We start from the raw sequence: 22,859 nt of genomic DNA, 5'->3' as shown, positions 1-22,859 counted from the left end.
GCTTAACTCTTTTGGGAGGGGAGGTAGGTCGTTTATTCCTTTATTTTCTCCCTGAGAAAGGTACAAAGGACTTGAGCAAATGCTGGGAGGGGAGAGATCTGGATTCAGGTTGTAAAACTTTGTTTCCACAGGCTCCTTGCCCGGCCACTGCCTGCCGTGAGTGTCTGCTCAAGCCGTGAGGTGATCACTCAGAACCGTCGAGTCCTCAGCTGGAGCAGCAGAATCTACATCGCTGAGGGCTGGTGCTTCACAGGGGCAAGACGCCCCTACCCTCTCCTGGGACAGATCTTAGAAAATCTGAGTTCGTTTGAAATGTTTTGAAAACCATTTTGCCTCATAAACAAAAACAAACGCACTGCCCTCAAGGCAATTCTGACTCAGAGCGACCCTACAGGACAAGGTGGAACTGCCCCTGTGCGTTTCTGAGATGTACGGTGACTCTTTCCAGGAGCAGAAAAGCTCCTCTTTCTCCCGAAGGGCGGCCGATGGCTCTGAACTGCAGGTGCGTCCCCACTGTGCCACCAGGGCTGCTGGCTTTCCTTAGGGGGAGGCCCACTCGAGCAGTCAGACATGTCCGCTTTAAAACAGTCAGGTCTGCTCCATCAAAGAATCGACAGAAATTCAACCCTAGAGGAATTTGGAGGGAAGCCCACCTGTATGACAGTGCCCGTCGCTATGGACACCGCAAACTCTCCGTACGTATTTGGGGGAAAATGAGCAAGGCGGATTCCAAAGGGACAGGGTTCTGTGGTGCAGGCTTCCGATCAGTACTTTCAGAGAGAGCAGATGCCAAGGAGTGGTGGCACCGCAGTGTTCCAGAAGGGTTTCCCTAGACACCCAGTTAGGGGATCCGCAGGATGCTGCTCTCTGCCTACCAGCCCCAGAGTCTGCGGACAAGACGTTGAAGCCATTCTCTCGTTAGTCAAGGGCCTCTCCAGAGCTGCCGGGCGCATGTTAGAGTTAATTTCTAAAGACTAACACACATGAGGAATAGCGCTGGCGGAGGTGGTATTGAATATCTAGAAAAGCCATTTGGGACCAAGAAGTTGCTGACGTGTCGAATCGGCATGTGTCATGTGCACGTGTTTCCAGAAAGAAAAGCAAGCTTGTAAAGGGGAAATGGCTTTAGTAAGGAGCGAAAGCACAGTCCATGTACGTAAATTAATTCAAAATGACACACTGAGGCCAACAGCTAAGAGCTTTTATTTCTAGAAAAGCCAGTTCACTGTAAATATTTTAATGTTAGTTTGCTCACCAGTGATCTGAGATCATGGGTGAAATGAGAGAGAGAAAAAAAAGTCCTCAAACTACAATTTAATGCCTTGAGAAGAAAAAGGAAAACACGGAGCTAACAACAGTGATTCCAGCTACAATCTTTGGGTCACCTTGTAACGTGTTACAGGGCAATTTTTCCTGGAGTAGCTTACACAAAAGCATTTTCCTCCGTTCCAGAGATTCTGTACTTAATTTTAATGTTGCTACTGTTTGGGAAAGATAGGCTGTCTGTGTAGATAGGAAATATGGTTTCTCCATAAAACAGATGTTTATTTTGTATTAAAAATAACCCTGAACTTGTTTTACACCATTTTTTATACATGTCAGTGATATTCATGCTGCCCTGTACATTTCAGTGATTAAAATTCCCCGTAATTCACAAAAACAAAAAACTAGGTCAGACTTTTCTCCTGGTGAGTCCTACAGATGTTCAGGTCCCGCCACCGGCCCACTGACTCAGCAACTCTGGTTGTTGGGCTGAAGTCTGGGTTTCCATGAGCCCCCTGGGGTGACATGGGGCCACTCTCTGCCAACAGCTGTGCTCTCTGGCTTGTTTCCTGGTTGTTCAGCCTGGCAGGCGGGTCAGCAGCCAACCACAATGCCTGCTTTCCTGCTGGTGCTGCTCTGCCTCTCCGAGACTGTGCTCAGTCAGCTGCCTGTGCTGGGATCCAAGACGTCCCTGGCAGCTCGTCGACTTTGTTTCTTGGGTGTTTGCTGTCCAGGGTGACCTCGGGAGTGAATCGGTGGCAGAAGAGTGGCTGCAACCTGTTTGCAAGTTGTTTCCTTCCCCTCCTGTCAACACGACGACCTCCCTGCCCTAGAGTCCATGCCGACTCCACTCGTAGACACCATTCAGCAGAGGGGGACCTGCCCCTGTGGGTCGCAGGACGGAAACCCTTCACAGGAGCAGAAAGCCCATCTGTCTCCCGAGGAGCTGACTTTGCAGTTAGCAGCCCAATGCATAAGCACTGCACCCCAGGCCCCTCTCCAATAAACTGATGGAGTTGAATTCCCCTGCCCTCGAGACAGGGTGGGCGTTAGGGGCCCCACTGAGGAATAGAACGCAGCAAAAGTGCTGATGCAGAGTAAGACATCCACGACCTCTGCGAGAGGCAGGGAGACAAGCAGGGAGAGGACAGGGAGAGAGACACTGAGAGACAGCGAGAGAGACAGCGAGAGAGATAAGGAGAGAGACACAGAGAGACAGGGAAAGAGACGGCGAGAGAGCTAGGGAGAGAGACGGTGAGAGAGATAGGGAGAGAGGCAGGGAGAGAGACACTGAGAGAGATAGGGAGAGAGACAGGAAGAGAGACAGGGAGAGAGACACTGAGAGATAGGGAGAGAAGCAGGGAAAAAGACAGGGAGAGACAGGGAGTAAGGGAGACACTGACTGAGAGAGACACTGGCAAAGACAGCGAGAGAAACCCTGAGAGAGGTAGGAACCCAGCGGCCTCCCAGGCCAGGTCAGACCCCCCCCACCCCCGCTATGAAAAAGAAGAACCTTCTAGTTGACCCCAGGCAACACCCTCTGACTGCCACCCTGTCAGCACTTCCCGACTGAGCCAGTCAGTCTGACGTGTGAGGGTGGTTGGAAACAGACGGCCAGGTCTTTCTTCCTCATCACCCCGGGGGACCTGTCATCCATCAAGCAAGCACGCTGACTCCCCGAAGACTACACTCCAGACAAGTTATTCCGTGACTTAAACAATAAGTGATTGGAAGAAGGCATCTGCACAGTGACTTCTAAGGGGAAGGGCCAAGAAAGACTCGCTCTTGTAAGAGAAGCGCTGAGACGTGCAAGCCGTAGGCTCTGCGGGAGCTCCCAGGGCCCCACAACATGGGGAATGAGAACGATTTCCGGAGGCACTTGATCCCCAGTCCGGGGCTTTGTGCAGCCAGGAGCAAGCAACAGTGGTCGTTCACTGTCAGGAGGGTGGCCCAGTAGAAATTGGAACCCCATGCTACACACAAGCCCTCTGCCCCCACAGCCTCCTCATCTGTGACACCACAGGATTTGCACCAAGGGCAACTGAAGTTGGGTTCAGACGGCACCCACCCCCCACCCCACCCTCCGCCTGTTTCCTTCTCTGGGTCTGCTCCCAACTGCATCTTCTGGTCAGCGGTTGCCGACACAGCTTCTTCCAAGTTTCCCAGGGGGGTGATCTGCGCTCCCATCCCGAGGAGCAGCCTGATGGTATTTTATGAATACTTGAAAGAGTGGACACAGACACACACAGAACGGAATTGAGCTGGTGTGTGAGCATGGATACCTCATGGCCGTCCAGCCAACACTGGCTTCCAGTGACCCTATAGGACAGAGTAGAACTGCCCCTGGGGGTTCTGAGACCGTAACTCTTTGTGGGAGTAGAAAGTCCCATCTTTCTTCTGGGGATCTGCTGGTGGTTTTGAACTGCTGACTTTGAAGATCACAGCCCAATGCTTAGCCACTATGCCACCAGGTGGATAAGCTGTAAGAAGGGGGATGCTGTGGACAGCACTGGCAGCGGAAACAAGCACAGACGTGTGACCCCAATGGAAGGCGTTCTCGAGGGCAGGAGGCCCCGTTCAGAAGGAGACGCAAAGAACTGAAGAGACAAGTGGGGCGGGTGATGGGGGTCTCTGGATCCAGCTAGTCCTGGGCCGGGGCAGGTTGCAGCTTAGCTGTAGAATTTCGGAGGACCCTGATGTCTCAGGGGGAGGAGCGTCAAGGAGGAGGTATGTCAGGAAGGAGGCTGAGCCTGCCTACGAGGGAATGAGAAAGAGCCAGGGTCTCGCTGGAAGATGGACATCATGGTGTCCGTCTGCCGCTGTGCGATTCAACCTTTTTATCACGATTGCCCCTCACAGAGAAAAATCCAGCTACATTTTAAACTTCCTAATGAATGTACACTTAATTCCTCTCATTAGAAAGTAATTAAATTCTAAGGAATACATTTTGTTTACTCGGAGGGCTACAACCCCATCTAAGAATTTTTTTTCACTCCCCCCAAGTTGAACCCAGGAAGGTGTCCCGGGAGGGAGCAGGGCCTGAAGTAAGACAGGCGTGGGAAGGAGGGGGCCTAGTGGAGGGACAGTTTGCAAGATGAATTAGTGGACTGTGGTGACTCAGATGGGAACAAGAAGGAGGGCAGAGCCAGCCAATGAGGCGCATCCAGCCTGAGTCCACTGGTGGACTTGGCGAGGGCTCAAAGCAGGACTCGAAGGCCCACAGGCCAAGGCTGCTGCTTCCTCCCCAAGTCCGGGCCTTTGTTGGACAACTGCCACACAGAAAGGCTCTCTCCTGTGTTCTGGGTAAAAGGCACTACAGGCCCAGCCCCTGCTCTGGCTCCTTTCAGTTCCCAGGTCTCTCCTGACCCCTGTAGACATCCCATTGCCTCCTCGAATGCATGGTCCTGGAGCTGGCCTCTGTGTTTGAGCTGAGGAAGCTGGGTGTGTCCCCCAGGCCTGCTCTCTGACTCTCGCTATGTAGGGTCTGATCGCTGTACGGGGTATCGGCAGGTGCACACACACATCGACGTGAGTATGACTGAGACCAGATGCCACTGGCCTATATATTTCAAGGTTACAAATCAAGTGAAGGAACTGAAACATATCCCAGTCTATTTTCTCAACAAACATCTCTTCACAGCAACCCAGAAGGCCACGTCCAACCAGAGAACTTTCAGACTCTCAGCGTTCTGGGCGACAGTGAGCAAGCCCGTGGAACAGCAGGAGGCCCAGACAGGAGTCGGCTCTCTTCTTTATCCCACCCCCACAGGCAGCCAGGCAAGAGGAGGGCTCTGGGTGCAAGCCTGTGGCATCACTGCCCATGCACCTAAGCTCTATCCATGTCCCTTGCAAATGGCCACGTCGTGGGATGAGATGTCTGCACGTGGCTGGTGGAGTCCATCACCGGGGCTCAGAGCAGAACCATCGAAGGGCTGAAAAAAGCCCAATCAGGGGCTCCTTCTTCAAGCCATAGACAAGGGTCCTGGGTGGGGCCTCCTGGGTGGGAGGGTAAGCAGTCTTACCCCTGCCCTGGTTTGAGGGAGGCTGCAAGAGAAGGAGAAACCACCTCCAGCAGGGCCAGAAGACCCAAGGCTCCCACACACCAGCTGTCAGGTCTCAGACCCCACAGGGCAGGGCGGGAGCCACTCCTTCTTCCTGCAGCCGGCCCCTCCCCCAGGACAGCTGGTCCTCTGAGCGCCTTTTATCCCCTGCTGGGCTTTCCTGCAGGACCACATGTCACTGGGGTGGAACATGGGGAGGGAAGCACAGAGGGAGGGCCCAGGGCTCCATGGCTGACCAGGCAGAGTAACAAGGATGTGTCACCCTGGAGCCAACCGCACTGGCAGCCCTGGCCAGGCAGGGAGCTGGACCAGTCCCTCCCCTTCCCCCCTCCCCCCAGTGGCAGAGGCCTCCGTGGTGGATGTGCTTTGGGAAGTGCTCCAGGGGGCGCAAACGGTTGAGCACTCACCAGCTAGCCAGACGCTGGGCTGGTCGGTCTGCAGCCAGCCACCTGGAGGCCGTGGAAAGTCCACAGCCCTGAGAGCCCTACAAAGCCCTGTGATGCACACAGGGGCGCAGGGGGAGTTGGAATTGGCTCAGCTCACAACAGCCGTCTTTGAGAACATAGAAACAGGAGCCCTGCCCTTAGGGGCCTCTGAGGGTCCCCATGCCACCCAGCCCCTCATCCCTGCACATACTACTGGGAGGAGGGAATGGGGGACACCTAACACTCTATGGAGACACACTAAGAGACTAAAAACAGAGGGACCGCTTTCTTAGAGGTGAGCTGCCCTCAACCCCAGGAGAAGACCTGGGCTCCGCTAACCTGGGCCCCCCTTGCCCCTCCCCCCCCCCACACACACACCGAGCAGATTCTGTTCTTGCACGCAGTGCCTTCTCCTTCCTGTATTCCGTCTGCTGTTCTATTTGCCACGCTGTCCGGCTCGCGGGGTCAGTGCAGCGCAGATTGCCCCTGAGACGGGCACCTCTATTATCAGAGCCCATTAGGTACTGCTGGCACACCTCCTTCCGCACAGACCTGCTTCCTGCCCCTTGACCCGGGGATGAGGTCCTGCAGGCCTCTGCCACTGTGGGGGCAGGCCCGGCTCCCTGAGAGGCCCCAGTGCCACCCAGTGACACGTGGTCCTGCAGGAAAGCCCAGCAGGGGATAAAAGGTGCTCAGAGGACCAGCTATCCTAGGGGAGGGGCCGGCTGCAGGAAGGAGGAGTGCCCCCCCCGCCGCCCTGTGGGGGCCGAGACCTGACAGCTGGTGTGTGGGAGCCTTGGGTCTTCTTGCCCTGCAGCCTTCTCCTGCAACCTCCCCAAAGCCAGGGCAGGAGCCGAGATCTGCAGGCCTCTCCTGAGCGTTGGCCTCTGGCCTTCTGGCTTTCTCCAGGTCCTGTGCTTACTTTTCTCCTGCTTGGCAGGGCTCAGGGCTGAGGAAGTTCAATGAGAGGCTTTGCGGTCTTTTAAAATGCAAAGGCTTCTGGGATCAATTCAATGTCCTACTCCCCAAAGGGAGGTCTGACGGCTGGGTTTTTCTGAGAGAACCCGTGACCCAAAAGTGCCAGGGGCCATCCATACGTTATCTCTTTTGATCTTGACAGCGACTCTGCGCCTCGATGATGATCCCCAGTGACAACCAAAGGAGGCCCAGAAGGCCACCCTACTCCTTCTGCCCCAGACCCCTCTCTGGTTCCCTGGAGAGCGCCGAGGGCAGAGAAAAGGCAGCTTGAAGCCAGCCGGGGTGCCTGCGTCAGTCTCGGACAGCCCAGCACCCGACACGCTCCAGGCCTCAGTTTCCCCACATGCACGATGTAGGAGCTGGCTCAGGCCTCTCGTTTGCCCCACTGCCTGCCTGGCCTGAGCAGAGGCCTGACCTGTTTCTGGGCCCTGCTGTGGCACTTCCTGGTGGAGTACAGCTGCGGGCCACGTGCCAACCACTGACCCCATGAGCACCCACAGTCCTTGGGGGGCAGGGCTGGGAGGAGACCTTTCAGTGGATCAGGTCAGCATCAGGTCGCCAGCTCTTCAAAGCACAACATTCTAGATTCCCCTAGCCTGCTCCTCCTTTAGTTCCCCCCAAGAAAAGTGACTTGCTATCAGCAGAGCCACCTCCATTCGAAATGTAAACAGCTTAGTCACCAGGCAGCTTGTCTTTAGTCAACAACGCTCCCCACTCCTTCCTGCCAGCTCCTTCCTTCTTGGGAACACGGGTGACTCCAGAAACGGGCTTGAACGCGAGCCAGCGACCAGCCTGTGCGCTAAGGAGTCTCCCAGGCATAGGGGCCCCGAACCCTAAGACGGCCGCTGTCCTACCTCCAAAGGCGGGCCGCATGGTGAAGTCATGCTCGTCCACGCGGAGCAGGGGCTGCGCTTTGCCCTTTCGCGTTTTGGTTACGTCGGAGTCCTTCCTGTACACGTGACTGCAAAGATAAGTAGGAAAGGTTTTCTGTTGGCCACAAGGTGTTGCGGGAGCTGGTTTGGGGGCATGACACCTGTTAGGCCCCATTCTCCATTCTGTCATCTCCTTTCTGGCCATAGGGAGCAGAGCGTGAGGGCAGAAGGACAGCCCTTCCCAAGTCCCTCACAGACAGACCTGAGGGCCAGGCCCTTCCAGAGCCCTCTGCCTTGGACACGTATTATTATTATTATTAAAAAGCATTTTACTGGGGGCTATTACAGCTCTTATAAAGATCCGTACATCCATTGTATCAAACATATTTGCACATACGTTGCCATCATGATTTTCTAAACAATGACTTTCTATTGACCCCTTGGTATCAGCTCCTCTTTTCCCCCTCCCTTTGTCCACCCTACCCTCATGACCCTTTGATAAACTATAAATTATTCATGTTTTTATATCTTACACCGACTGCTGTCTCCCTTCACCCACGTTTCTGTTGTTCATCTTCTTGGTGGAGGGGGCAGGTATTATGTGTCACTCATTGCAATCAGTTCCCCTTTTCTCCCCTCCTCTCCTGACCTTCCCCCTACCATCCTGGTATTGCTACTCCCATTCCTGTTCCTGGATTCTGTGTGTCATGATTGCTTATCTCTTATCTGTACCTGTGTGCATGCTCCTGTCTAGCCCGCAGTGAGAGGCAGGACTGGGGTCATGATAGTGGGGGCTGAGGAAGCCTCAAGGAACCAGAGGAATATTGTGTGTTTCATCGGTGCTTTACTGCGCCCTGGTTGATTCATCCCTTCCTTGTGACCATTCTGTGAGGGGAAGTCCCATTGTCTACAGATGGGTTTTGGATCTCTGCTCTGACCCTCCTCGTTCTCAACAATATAGTTTTGTTTGTTTGTTTGTTTTGGGTCTTCCAGTGATTGGACACCTTCTCCAACGTCTCCCCAAAAATTATGGTTGAGTGAAAACGGTTGAGTTGCCTAGTGGATGATTGTGAGTATTTTCTTTTCAAAAATTCCTCTTGGGTTCCTATGAAATAGATTGATAAATAGAATTCTGATGCCACTGTGATTAAAGTGCTCGAATGCTCTTTGGGAGTGCATTTGGAGTTCGTTCCACCAGGGCAGACAGTTAATCATGCTTTCTATGGAGAGGTTCTGAAAAGATTGCATAACGGTGTGTGATCAAAAAAAGGCCTGATTTGTGGCAGACCAGGGGACTGGTTTTGCCACCACGATAATGCTCCTGCTCATGCAGCCATCTCAATGCACCAGTTTGGGGCAAAAACCAGCATGCCTCTCTTGCCGCACGCACCTGACTCACCTGCCCTCGCTCTGCTCAACTTCTTGTTTGGGTGAATGAAGAGGGACACGAAAGGACAGTGATTTGATGACTTAGAAGAGGTGAAGGGAAAAAAAGGAAGGAGGTGCTGTAAGCCATCCAAAGAGGTGAGTTTGAAAAACATTTCCTAGATGGAGTCGCAGAGTTGACAAATGTATTAAGTGTCATGGAGAGCACTTTGAAAATGATAAGGTTGCTTTGTAAAAGAAATTTAAATGCATAGCTTTGAATTTTTCCCATTTTGTTTTAGGGGGTGCCCCTTTGCATGTATGTAAATTGTCCTTCTAAAAGGGTTGGGTCTGAGTGTAACTTTTATGTGCACTGTACTCTAGGCCTGGCATTCAGAAAGCATTCACAAATAGGGTGGCCCTCAAAGAAGTGGACGGACACAGCGGCTGTACGATGGGCTCGCCCAGCAGTCCTGCAAATGGCGCAGGACCGGGCAGTGCTGCCTTCTGCTGCAGGGCAGGTATGCGAAGGTGCTGAGTGACACACAGGGGAAGTCCTGCTTGAACCAGAGGCTGTCTCAAGGCCTTTCAGGCATTGCTGCCGGCAGAGCCGTAACAGAGTTCGTCGCAAGAAAGCGGCACAGCAGCTGCCATGAAGTTGGCCAGCCTTCATGTCTCCTGAAACCAACACCCAGACCCAGGGCCGTGGAGTCAGTTCCACCTCAGAGTGTCCGAGGAGACTGGAGCTCCCGAGGGGTAGGGCTGGCTGGGTTTTCAGGAAGGGACAGCGAGACCCTTCTCTGAAAGCAAGTGTAGGCGGACTCGGATCGTCAGCCTTTCTCTTCAGCTGCACGTGTTAATCATCTGCCTCAGGAGTTGCGCTCTACAGTCAGCCCACGCATAAACCCAAGATGGGAGGCAGTGGCGTTGGGAGGATTCTCACCCTCGTACCCTGTCAGGGGCAGGAGCTTGAGGAAGAGAGAAAGAAAGATGAAAAGGCAGGAGGGACACTGCACATGACTTGCTCCTGCTAAAGGAGCCCTGGTGGTACAGTGGCTAAAGCCTTGGCTGCTAACCTAAAGGCGAGCAGTTCCAACCCGCCTCCCACACCGCAGGACAAAGACACGGCCCTCTGTTTCTGTAAAAACTGGTGGTGTTGTCGTTCGTTGTCGTTCGGCTCATGGTGCCCCTGGGCACAGCAACTGAAACACCGCCTGTCCTATGTCCTCTTCACAATTGTCCTCATGGGTGTGCCCTGCTGCAACTGCTGTGTCACTCCATCTCATCAAGGGTCTTTTCTTTTGATGGACCCGTGGCTTTATCCACCACGATGTCCTTTTCCAGGGACTGGGCAAAGCACATACGGATTACCGCCTTGGGAAGCCTCCGGGAAGTTCGACTTCCCTGGTCAAAAACGGAGGTTTTCATTGACTTAAAAGCTGCCCACAACTTTGGGGCCAGGGCTTGGTGCCCTAACAGACTAGACTGGAAAACACTCCTAAAGGCCAACAAACAGTCCTTGAACTAACTACAATCTTTTCTTTCTTGTTGTGTTTTGTTTTGTTCATTGTCAGTGGTTTGTTGTTGTTTTGTTGTATATTGTCATTTTGTTTTGCTCTGTCTTGTTTTTGTGCATGTTATTATCTCTGCAGGTCTGTCTAAATAAGATAGGCTGGATGAACAATCTGGAGGAGAAAACAACGGGACTGACAGTTCCGGGAACATGGGATTGGGGGAGGTGGGGGGAAAGGTAGTGGTGTTAACAAACCCAGGGACAAGGGAATAAGTGATCCAAATCGGTGGTGAGGAGGGTGTAGGAAACCTGGTAGGGCATGATCAAGGGTAACATAACCAAGAGGAATTACTGAAACCCAAACGAAGACTGAGCATGATAGTGGGACAAAAGGAAAGTCAAAGGAAATAGAGGAAAGAGCTAGGAGGCACAGGACATTTATAGAGGTCTAAATAAAGGCATGTGCATATGTAAATATATTTATATATGAGGATGGGGAAATATATCTATGCACATATATTTATAGGTTTAGTATTAAGGTAGCAAATGGATATTGGACCTCCGCTCAAGTACTTCCTTAATACAATAGCATTTTGTTCTAATAACCTTGCATTGTGTAATGCTCACCTTCCTGACATGATCGCTGAAGACAAAGCGGGTGCATAAGCAAATGTGGTGAAGAAAACTGATGGTGGCCGGCTATCAAAAGATATAGCATCTGGGGTCTTAAAGGCTTGAAGGTAAACAAGCAGCCATCTAGCTCAGAAGCAACAAAGCCCACATGGAAGAAGCACACCAGCCTGTGCGATCACGAGGTGTCAAAGAGATCAGGTATCAGGCATCATCAGAACGAAAAAATCATATCATTTTGAATGATGGGGGAAGTACAGAATGGAGACCCAAAGCCCATTTGTAGGCCACTGGCCATTCCCTTACAGAAGGGTCTCAGGGAGGAGATGAACCAGTCAGGGTACGATGTGGCAATGAAGAAACATACAACTTTCCTCTAGTTCCTAAATGCTTCCTCCTGCTCCACTATCATGATCCCAATTGTATCTTACAAATCTGGCTAGACCAGAGGATGTACATAGATACAGATAGCAACTGAAAACACAGGGAATCAAGGGTGGATGATCCCTTCGGGACCAGTGGTGTGAGTGGCGATACTGGGAGGGTGAAGGGAGGGTGGGTTGGAAAGGGGGAACCAATTACAAGGATCTGCATGTGACCTCCTCCCTGGGGAACAGACAACAGAAAAATGGGTGAAAGGCGACATCGGCCAGTGCAAGATATGACAAAATAATAATTTGTAAATTATCAAGGTTTCTTGAGGGAGGGGGGAGTGGGAAGGGAGAGGAAAAAGTGAGGAGCTGATGCCAGGGGCTTGTGTGGAGAGTGGATATTTTGAAAATGATGAGGGCACTGAATGTACAAAAGTGCTTTACACAATTGATGTATGTATGGATTGTGATAAGAGTTTATGAGCCCCTAATAAAAGGATTAAAGATAATAATAAAATAAAAAGCCGCCCACAGTCACTCTGGAGCACGCCTCATCAGCAGCTCCGTGCTAAACTTCGGCTGTCTTCCAAGTGCTCCAGCCGCTCTCTGCTCAGACAATGCAGAGCTGTGCCAGGAGCTGCTTCCTGGAAAGATCCAAGCGTTTAGTGCTCTGCACCCCCATCCCAGCTGCCCTCTGCCCATGTTCCCTACCACTAAACCAGCTGTCGCTGAGTGGATTCTGACTCATGTTGACCCCACGCGCGTCACAGGTCTTCAAGGGCTGGTTTCGGGGAGTGGGTTGCCAGGCCTTCTCAGGCACCACTGGGTGTTCAAATCAGCCTTTCACTTAGCAGCCAAGTGCACCACCCAAAGACACTGTCTTTTCCTTGGTTGACTGATGGCTCCGGGTATATTCTACAGCAGAGAATTAAAACCGTTTCCATCCCTCCCAGGGTCAAAGGAAGTCCAGAAAACTGGCCAATCAGAAAAGACTTTTCTGACAGGTCATCTGGACATCAAATCTGACAGGGTATGAGATCTGATTCATGCCAGAGGAAAAGGAGCACTAGAAGCAGTCTATATTATTGCTGTTTCTGTTATCAACAGGATATTGGAGGTTTTAAAAAAAATAACTGGGTCTGTGGCTGTGCTCTGTCTCTCCCCTCTGGTCTCTGTGTTAATTCACATCCTGCATACCCCACCCACATGGACTCCCCGCCCCTCCCCCTCCCAGCTAACATGTCACCGGTGCTGGGGGGTGAGGGTGGGGAGGAAGAAAAAAATTTTTTTTAAATAACTGAAGAGATCCTTATTTGGGGGTGTAGTTGTTCACGTGTATAGACCCTTCTCTTACTCCCAGGGCTCTGGGCACACCTCATTTGTGTTTGAGAGAAGCGGACATTTTCCCCATGTGGACGCTGGCAGAGGACACGGAGAGCCTGTGCACTGGGGCTCTTTCATTGGGGACCTTCACTTCTGCTCTCGGCCAGCTCTGTCCAGATGCGTGATTTCATGGGAGCTCTAAAGTACACACGGACCAATAAGGTGACCAGTGGCCACATGCTTCAATGAATCACAATGAAATGAAATGAAAGGTCAGCTCCTTGGTTTCTATCGCTGCACTTACGTGCTCCATAGCCACTGTGGCGCTGGTGGCCAGTCTTGGGCCATGTGCATAGGCAATGCTTCCCTGGTGGCAGAGGGTTGTATTGATTGGTGCAGGTCTAAAGATTGGCCTGTCCTTCTTCCCCAGCAAGGAGCAGAATCCCTTCTGAGCCAGGCTTCCCACCATCTAGCACAGTGGTTCTCAACCTTCCTCAGGCCGCAACCCTTTAATGCAATTCCTTATGTTGTGGTGACCCCCCAACCATAAAATTATTTTTGTTGCTACTTCATAACTGTAATTTTGCTACTGATATGAAGTGTAATGTAAATATCTGATATGTAGGATAGATTTTCATTGTTACAAATTGAACATAATTAAAGCATAGTGGTTAATCACAAAAATATGTTTAATTATAGATTGTGAAACATTTATGTCTAGTGACAAATAAACGAAATTTTGTCTCAAAGCATGTTGTAGCATGGGTAATAATCTTCACGCCGGGGACTCGTCTGTGGGTGGACTCACCTGGAGACGGATAGAGGAGCGGTGTCTCAGTTCCTAAGACCATCGGAAATATGTGTTTTCCAATAGTTTTAAGTGACCCCTGTAAAAGGGTCATTCAACCCCCAAAGGGTAGGGACCCACAGGTTGAGAACCACTGTGCTAGCACATGGCCAGCTTCTCACAGGTCAGCCAGTGAGGGCGCTGGTACCATCTGTTTTGTCTTCCCTCGCCCCCTCTCACTTCTTCCCATCAACCTTAGGGACATCAGCAATCACCTAGGTGTCCCCCCTCACACTCTGCTCTCCTCCAGTTCCTAAGTCAAATGTGTTCAGAACATCTGCTTTATCCAGACCCTGTTCAAGTCATGGAGATAGTAAAAAAAGTAGATAAAGTCACTGCCTTGACAGGGCTTATATCCCGGCCAGGGAGCTAGACGTTAGGGGAAAGATCAACACTGTATGAGATAGTTAAGGTTTATTGTGCCAACCTGGCCGATAGACACATGTGGGGTTAATTGAAGGGCGGAGAGATAAATGGCTCAGTGAGTCTCGCCTTTCGAGTTCTTGGGTCTCCTGCTTTGGGATGGTCGGATCAGGGTGCAGCTGCCTTAGCCAGTTCCCTGCTTCAACTGACAAGGCTGACTTCCTGCAAGACATCCCCGAGGAGAAGCCACATGGACCTACCCCGATGCAGCCCTGGGTGCTGGAGCAGCCGTGTGGAGACCCCTGCCAGTGCTGAGATGCTTACCCATTTCCTGACTCGGCTTTCCTTCTGCCGTCAGCATCATTGCATGTGTTTTGTGAGATGGAAGACGACTTTGTAAATCGGTGTCGGACATATGGGCTAATGTTGGACTTACGGGCTTGGACAGCACCGGGTTGAGATGCTTTCTGAATATATACTTACCCTTTATATAAAACTCATATAAAAAATAAAATAACAGAACTCTTCCTGATGTGGCTGAATGTATGACATGTGGGTGAAGTGCTCGTAAAACTTTAAAAAATAAAAACAATAAAAAAGTAACAAAGCAGAATAAGAGGTGAGAGAGAGATGGGTTGTGGCAGAAAACTGTTTCGATGTACCAATCAGAAGTTTCCCGAGATTTACAGGGACGGGGGCAGGGAATAAGCTCCGAAAAGATCTGGAGGAAGCATGTTTCTGAGCGAGGAGACCACCTGTGCAGATGTCCTCGGACACCGGGTTCAAAGGGGAAACCGGGAGAGCGCACTGAGGCAGGTGGGAGGAAGAGCAGGACAGAGTGGGTCGTTGAAGATATGTTTCAGGGAAAGTGTGTGTAAAGTGCTGCACAGAGTTCAAGAGACATGCGTGTCCTTCCAGGCATCGCTGGATGCGCCACGTCTTACCCCTGCCCTACCGAGAGCTTCTCCTCTCCGTTCCGCTGCACCTGTGTTTGCCTCGGGAAGGCCGACGGCCTCCTCCGGCCTTCAGGTACTGCACTACCAGCCCAGACCTCAGTTGCTTCATGTTATCATCTTGCTGGAAATGCAAGCTCCAGCCTCGCATGCCCTTTCCCTTGTGGGGTAAGGAAGCTCATTGGCTCAAAAGCACTAACTAACTGCTCAGCCGGCACAAGATGGGGGCTGTGGGCTCCCCAAAAGATTTTCAAAGCCTCAGAAGCCCTACATCGCATCCCTATGAGTTGGCATCTGCGGGATACCAGTGGCTTGGTTTGGATACACCAAATCCTGCCCACCTCCTTCCTTCAGCCCGACACCTTGAACCAGTTTGCTCAGAGATAAACTCCGGGGCCTCACCCCCCTCTCAACTGCTTGAGCTTCCCGGCCAGCTGCACTTGCTGCTCCACTTCAGCCAGGCTGCCCAGGACCAGAAAGAGCTCTGGGGGCACCAGCAATTGAGCACTCAGCTGAGAATCCGAAATTGCTGGTTTGACTCTAACCCGAATCTACTTACCAGCAAGGCCTTGTAATCTTTGCCTGCCTGTGACCAGACTTCTCTAACTTTGACATTAAATTTCGCATCTCCTTCTGTGAGTGGTTATTGGGGACTGCAAGGGGGCCGGGAAGTAGGGCGGGGTTTCTTTGTATAAGCTGCAGCTGAGGTATGTTACTAGTGGGGGGCTCAGGTGAGTGCTTGTACCACTGGGAAAATGTAGCCGGCAGGACAGCAGCGTGTCTGCAGACATTTACTAAGTGCTGTGTGTTTTGCTCTCTGTAGCTCGATACAGAAAAAAGATCTCATCTCGTGACAGCTTCCCACTTGGCGCCACCTCACCTGATCTATTCCATGCATCCAGCTTCTATGGCCTCTGCCCTCCAGTCTCTGACCTGGCTACTAGGTCTGCCTCTTTGGCCCCCACTTTCACTTCCTTGGTCTTTGACGCCATGGCTCACAGAGTGAGCAGTCCAGCGATTGCCAATGCCCTCAACGACCTGGTCTCTGTGGCCTTCTGTTGCCGTTTCCGCCGGCTGGGAACGTGTGCCTGCTGCCAGACGCAGAGTGCACCCTGGGAAACTCATCCTGTGCGGTGTGGATCCCGTGACGACAGAGGCCTGTGTGCGCCTGGCTGGGGTGCTCCCACAGACGTCCTAGACTCACCATCCTCATTCCCCCCACCTTCCTCCGGAAATCAAGTGGGACCAGACCTCGTTCTTGGGCCAGTGAGCATGCGAGGGGCCGTGGCCAGATGCCCCTGTAAAGATGCCCCGAGGACAACACTGATAAAAAGCTCAGCCCAAGGGCTAAGCAGCTCATAGACATGACGTTGTAAATCCAGCAGCTCACTGCCCCTCTGCCTGCAGATTGCAAATCCCTCTGGGCCAGCACAGTTTCCACAGCCATTTGGAGGGGAAGATTAGGCGAGCGGAAGTCCCATAGTGCCAGCACCTCCGCAGAGAGCAGGGATTTAAATCCTGATGCCCTGAATGAGACCCAGGAGTTGTTGTTATTAAAGAAATTGGATAACTCAGACAACTGACATCCCAGCCCTGGGCTGTCTGAACGAGCTGGGTGGACAGGCAGGCTCCGCCACAGCAGGCTCCATTCTCAGACGCTGCCCACCAGAGGGAGGACCCTGAGACGCAGCAGCCCGAGTCAGGGCAGTCAACCTTCACAGCTCCAAAGCTCAGCGCATAGAGGGTGAGTGAAGGACAGAGAGCTGCCCACCAAGCTGTGGAGCAGAGGCACCCTGGCGGCCAGTGGGTTACTTACTGAGCTGCTACCCTTGGGGACAGCAGTTGGAAACCACAAGGGCGGTGCTACTCTGTCCCATGAGGTCACAAGGAAGCAGCATTGACTCCACGGCAGTGAAGCTTTTGAGGTGTGGGGTTCATACCGCAGTGCTGTGGTTAATCGCAATCACACGAACCGTGTTTGGGACCCAACTCACACCAACTGACTGTCAACCCAGAGGGGATGGTGTCCCCACCCTGCTTTTCAGTGGGAGAAGCTGAGGTTCAGAAAGACCAGGAAGTCTGGCCCCTTGGCAGAATTGGGGCCCAAATCCGGTTCCCCTGACTTAGGGTCCCCTTTCCTTCCCTGGGCTTCTCTGGGCAGGGGTGAAGGTCACTGGGTATTGTGGGCCGTACCAAATGTGAGCCTTAATGCAGTCCAAGAGAAGGCCGGTCTGGGCCAGAGCGCCAGGAAAAGGCACATGGGAGGGGACAATGAATGCGGGCCTCAGGCTCGGAGACTAGGGCAGTGATGCCAAGGGCAAGGCCCAGAATCCTCTGCCTAGAGTTTGGTATGCCATTCCCACCACAAAGGTTGGACAGGCCTCTGAGCAGGAAAGCAATCACATGGTGAGGGCCCTTCCAGGCAGTAGGGCAGGGAAGAAGGGGAATAAAAACTGGGATGCAGGAAAAAACCAACACAAAACAACGACAAAGAGAAAAGAGGTTCCCCCCAACAACTGTATAAACAGGAACACAACGGAGCAAAACCTGAAAGCTGTTTTTGAGGAAGATACTGTTGAGCCAGGACAAGGAATACAAGGAAGGCTTGCAGATCCCAAACACACTAGCTGTCCAGTCGATTCTGACTCACGGAGACCGCTTGGATCACATAGAGCGGCTGGGAGGACTGTCAAGTCTACAGATCTTCACAGATGTAGACTGCCTCAGCTTTCTTTTCAGAGGGAGGCTAGTGGGTTTGAACTGCCTACCTTTCAGCTAGCTGATGCTTAATCCACCGTGCCACAAGTACACCTCCGAAGATTAGAAGAGGTCCTAACAGTCTGTGTGAGAATGCAAGTGTGTGTGTGTGTGTTTGTGTGATGGTGTGTTGAGTAGGAGTGTGTGCGTGCCCCGTGCATGAGTGTATATACCTGTGACTATATGTGTGAGTGTGAACGCATGTAGAAATATGCTTGCAAGTAGCTGTGAGTATGCAGGTAAGTGCATTAACCATGTGTGCATGATCAGTGTATGCAATTGTGTGGATCGTGCGTTTTTGTGTGAACATACAAATACCCTACATAGAGAGAGCGCTCGCTCTTAGCCAATACTCAGAAGGGTCAGGCTATTTGATTCCTGTTATTGACTAGTGTCACTTAATGCTTTCGGGATAGCAATAAAAATTATTTGGAAAAACTGTACTGGCTGAGAGTTTTCACAGGGAGACCTGGTTCTATGACTGTCTGACCAACTGCAGGTCCTGTGGGGGCAGACTCTGTCCTAGAGGGTCACGATGAGTCTGGATGGAATAGGAGCTTCCAAGAAGGTGGAGTAGAAAGGCCTAGAACCCTCTTCCTGATGGTCCCTTTTCCATAAACACTGTGCACGTCATCTCCCTCCTCAAGATCTACAAAGTCGTTTGTAAAGAAATGTGCTTAAAATGGTTGAAACCAGTTTTCATTTTTGACCCTAGGGCCCCCTTTCCACTCAGCAGAATTAGAACTCAGGGGAGTTGCTGGCCCGGGGACCACTGAGGTCCCTCCCAGGGCAGCAGCCTGTGATGCCTGCCGCAAAAGTAGGACCTGACAACAGCACAGGGCTTGTCCCCGTCCATCTGGGGGGCTCTGACTGTTTGCTCTTGGACTGGGGATCAGCAGGCCCTGCAGAATCATAGCATCTCCCAGAGCTGCAGCCCCAAAGATAGGCAAGCTCCTGCGTGTGCGAGATGGCCCCTGTGGAGAGGGAAGTAGCCGCGATGACCTCTAACGAGACTTCATTTTTATCTGATAGGTATGTATATTGCATATACATAGCCATCATGATATATGCATGGCATCATAAATAAACGATGCATTGCCTTGGGCAAACCGGCTGCACAAGACCTTGAAAGCATGCACGAGCAGAGACCCACTTCGAGGACTAAGGTTCCCCTGACTCCATTTTCCGTCACCCAAATCATGGTATTTTCAATCGTCTCATGAATAAGAAAAAAACAAAGAAGAAGAGGTCCATTTGCATGCCGGAGCTGGTGAAGAATATTGAAAATAGCCTGGACTGCCAAAGGAACGAATAAATCCGTCCGAGAGAAGCTAAGACTGCTCCTCCGAAAGGGAGATGGAGAGAGCTTCTCGCTCCTCCTGTGGACATGTGATCGAGAGAGACCTGTCCTGAGCAAGGCCCTGTACTTGGTAAAGCAGAGGCTGGGCAGGGAAGAGGAAGGCTCTCAAGGAGGTGGCAACAGGACTGGACACTGCCTCATTCTGCGGTGCAGAGGGTTGCGATGGGTTGGAACCTACAGGATGAACTCCAACAGCAGCATATACATTCACAGATGTCAGTGCAGATACTTAGACGGGAGGCATCCTTTCCAAAGTTGCTCACTGATAGTGGGGATCGATTTAAAATGTTTGGAAACTACTGTCCCAGAAAATGTGCCTGGAAAAAATATCCGTTTAAAGTCAAAACCACTCGTTCCCTCAGGGGTTGGTAGCATGGACCTCAGACGCGTGGCATCTCACTCATGAGCCTGTATCTCACGTGCCTGCTCTGTCCCAATGGATGGGCAGTTCCGAAATCTACTTGGCAAACCAGAGGTGCATCCAAAACGAGGAAGGCTCTGGAGGAGCTGGATGGACCCCCATGGCTGCAACAGTGGGCTCAGCCCTGGGAACAGCTGGGAGGACCTGCGGGCGCAGGACTGGACAGTGTTGCGTTCTGTTGTGTAGGGGAGGCTGTGGGTCAGAGCCGGCTCCATGGCACCTCACAACAGCAACAATAGCCGGTCTCCCTCGGCCAGGAATGTCATCGTTGTACCTCGGTTTAGAATTAACATTAAGAAACCTAGACTTGAAGCATCATAACTTAGCGTGCAATTTCTGGGCCTAAACCAATATCTCTTGGAAATGTTTCCATTACATCATGAAATTACATTCCCCGTTATCTACACACATTTTTCAAATAATCTAGCAAACTATGCCTTTGGTAATATCAGAGATAATAAAATGAAACCCAGTACAATTCCAAGATTGTTCCCAATCAAATATTTTAGCAAGACAACTTCAGTTACAACTTTTCTCTTTTTTTGTGTGTGTGAGTGCCTTCCTATTTTATTGGATAGCAATATCTACATTACAAATGTTGCTGTTGAGTACCAGTGGGTCAATTATAACTTAAAACAATCCTACAGCGCAGAGCAGAACTCTCCTGTAAGTTTTTCTAGCCTTTACCTTTTTTTAATATCATTTTACTGGGGGCTCGTACAACTCTTAACACAATCCATCCATCCATCCATCCATCCATCCATGCATCCATCCATCCATCCATCCATCCATCCATCCATCCATCCATCCATTCATCCATCCATCCATTGTGTCAGCACATTGGTACAACTTTTCTGAATAGTTCAAGCTCAAACTCCAGAGTATCTTACAACCCATTTGCATTTAGTTGCTCATTATGGGATGTAATCTGGCCCTCTCTGGTCCCTATGCACAATCAGTTGAGCTCTCCATTACCAGTCCAGAGTTTTGGCAGTTCAAACACATCCGTAAGCAACTTGCAAGACAGGCCTGGCCATCAATCGGCTTCTGTAAAGTCCCAGCCATTGAAGGTACTACAGAGTCCGATTCTACTGTGACCCACTCGGGCACAGGAGTCGGAATGAGCTCGACAGCAGCGGACGAGATGGTCCCTATGGGACAGAATCCAGAGAAACCAAACCTCATGACCAGGAAAGCCCCTCCAAGGTCTCGCTGGAGCCAGTTTCCTTGCTTGGCATTTTAAAGGAAAATGCTTTGGCAGGTCATGGGCACCAGAGTGAAAGGCTCGACCTAGTCTGGCATCACCCTCTGCTGCCCTGACCCTGGGAGTGGCTGTTCTCAGGGTGGCAGAGGCCCCCTCTTTTTACAGAGGGTGGGGTATGATTAAGGAAGGGCTAACCCCTCTGGGAACTGTCTCATGGGGCTGACCGAAGTCCTCCCAGAGGACTCCAACTCCCCTCCCTCCCCTCCAACTGCTGACTTTACCTTGGCCTGGGCACTTCCGGCTGCCCTGTCCATCTCCTGCTCCTGGGCTTTCTGCTTTCCACAAGAACTACCAAGCAAAACAGGAACAATATGACTCTTGTACAATAAGGCATTTCGTGGCTGCCTGCGATGCAACACGCTGATTTCCAGTGGTAACCTGTGGTGGCGAAACCCCCTGGCTTAACCACGGATTCCTGCCTGCTGCCTGGTGACGCCACCTCTCAGAGAGATCAGAGGGTGTGGCTAGCAAGCCTGATGGTCCTGAGGTAATATCTGACACTGATGCGTTCTACACACACACACACACACCACTGCCACAAGGCTTTCCCCTCCCTGCTGCTCAGGGATTGGCTATTCAAGACCGCTAAGACCTATAACAGCTTTGACTAAAACTGTTATATTAAAAAAAAATCAGTCTCTTCAACACGTCGGCTTCTTTTTACTGACATCGTTAATCCTTCTCTCTGGTGGCATAAAACCAGCCTGTCACGTCCCCAGGGAGTCAGCGTGGATTCGGGTGGATTTGCAGGGGACTCGGGGGTTTGGTTGTGAATGCATGAATGTGTCTAAAAAGAACCCAGGAGCTCTTTCCGCAGGGTGACTTCAGTTCTTGATCTGAAACACGCCTTGCCTGTGATCAAGGATTCTTGCCTTTCCCCAAATACCTATTGTGCATGTGTGCACCAGAATGTGCATGTGAGAGAGAGAAAGAGCATTTTACGAAAGCATAAGACTAATGCTTTATTTGCAGAAAAGCATAAACCAAAGGAGACTTCATGGTTATGTAAATTCCTCTTCCTGCCGAGTATTAGACAACCTTTGGTCTTTAACTCTAAAGTGCATACAGCCAAACACCCTAAATAAAGCTAGATTTCTACCCTGGGTGATGCAATTGTGCACGTCAGCATTGTAAGGAGCATGTAGCTGTGCTTATTTTACTGAACAGAATAAAATGTATTTAAAAACTACTTATTGCTTGTCTAAGTGTTAGGAAGTAAAGGTAGTAAGTAACCTTCTCTCCTGAAGTTCAGTGTCAGGTAATCGGGAGATAGCGGTGGGAGCAGGAGACAGCACTGGGGTTGTGTTATTAAGACGAAAAGAGACTCAAATTAAGCCCAAATCCGAAAGAGGGGGTAGAACCTGAGTTTAAATTGTGAGCACCCGGTTTACAGGGGATGCTGGATGGCAGCGGAAGGCCAAAATCCATCTGCAGGGTCCCCACATGGATTAACCCTCCAGCGAATTCCCTCTGACCACAGACCGGGGATGTGAACAGCCTTGTTAACAGACAGAGAGCATGTCAGTCCTTTCTGCTAGATGTGGTCACATGAAAATGTAGTATCGTATCGTTTCATTTCACATGTGACCTATTTTAACGTTGGTTCAGCTTTTTGTGGTTTTTGAGTGAAGGAGAACGACACGTGGATTGGGACTCGGGCGAAGCCCCTCTGTCTGTAGACCAGGGAGGCGAGCAGCCTGTCGGGCAGACTGCTTTGGAAAGCGGATGTGATTACAGATGCAGTTAGCTTAATATCTGATACCTTTGACCTCCATTTGACACATTTTTAATTTGTTCTAGTTTCTAATATTTTCTGCTTTCCTATAATTGAGGGTTTTCATGGTTTACTGTTATTCTTCTCAGTTTTGTTTGTTTTTAAAATGTCTCTCTGTATATGAAATGCAAGATAGGTAAACTTAAGAGATAGTAACTGGATTGATCATTTCTTGGGGCAACGCAGGGGAGGCTGAGGGGAAATGAGTTGTGATTCATGATGCCTGTAAGAATGAAAGGAGCATCCTAAAACGGATTGTGGTGATGACTGTGCAGCTCTTGATGAAGCTATTGAATTTGTGAATGATATGCCAATAAAA

The 22,859-nt window shown here is 51.0% G+C and overlaps 1 protein-coding gene across 1 annotated transcript in view; it reads right to left on the bottom strand.

The window, feature by feature from the left end:
- Positions 1 to 21,100, bottom strand: part of GABRR2 (gamma-aminobutyric acid type A receptor subunit rho2) — a 43,552-nt gene extending 22,452 nt beyond the window's left edge. Inside the window, exons 1-2 of the mRNA XM_075554022.1 lie at positions 20,988 to 21,100; positions 7,582 to 7,688 (exon numbers count right to left, since the gene is read on the bottom strand). Coding sequence (XP_075410137.1) covers positions 7,582 to 7,688; positions 20,988 to 21,100 — 220 coding nt within the window. The remainder of the gene's footprint in view (positions 1 to 7,581; positions 7,689 to 20,987) is intronic.
- Between the last annotated feature and the right edge of the window lie 1,759 nt (positions 21,101 to 22,859).

This window comes from Tenrec ecaudatus, chromosome 7 (assembly GCF_050624435.1).
Source record: "Tenrec ecaudatus isolate mTenEca1 chromosome 7, mTenEca1.hap1, whole genome shotgun sequence".
Taxonomy (NCBI): Eukaryota; Metazoa; Chordata; class Mammalia; order Afrosoricida; family Tenrecidae; genus Tenrec; species Tenrec ecaudatus.
Note: the sequence above shows the minus strand (reverse complement) of the source record. Positions and strands in the feature narration are given on the sequence as shown.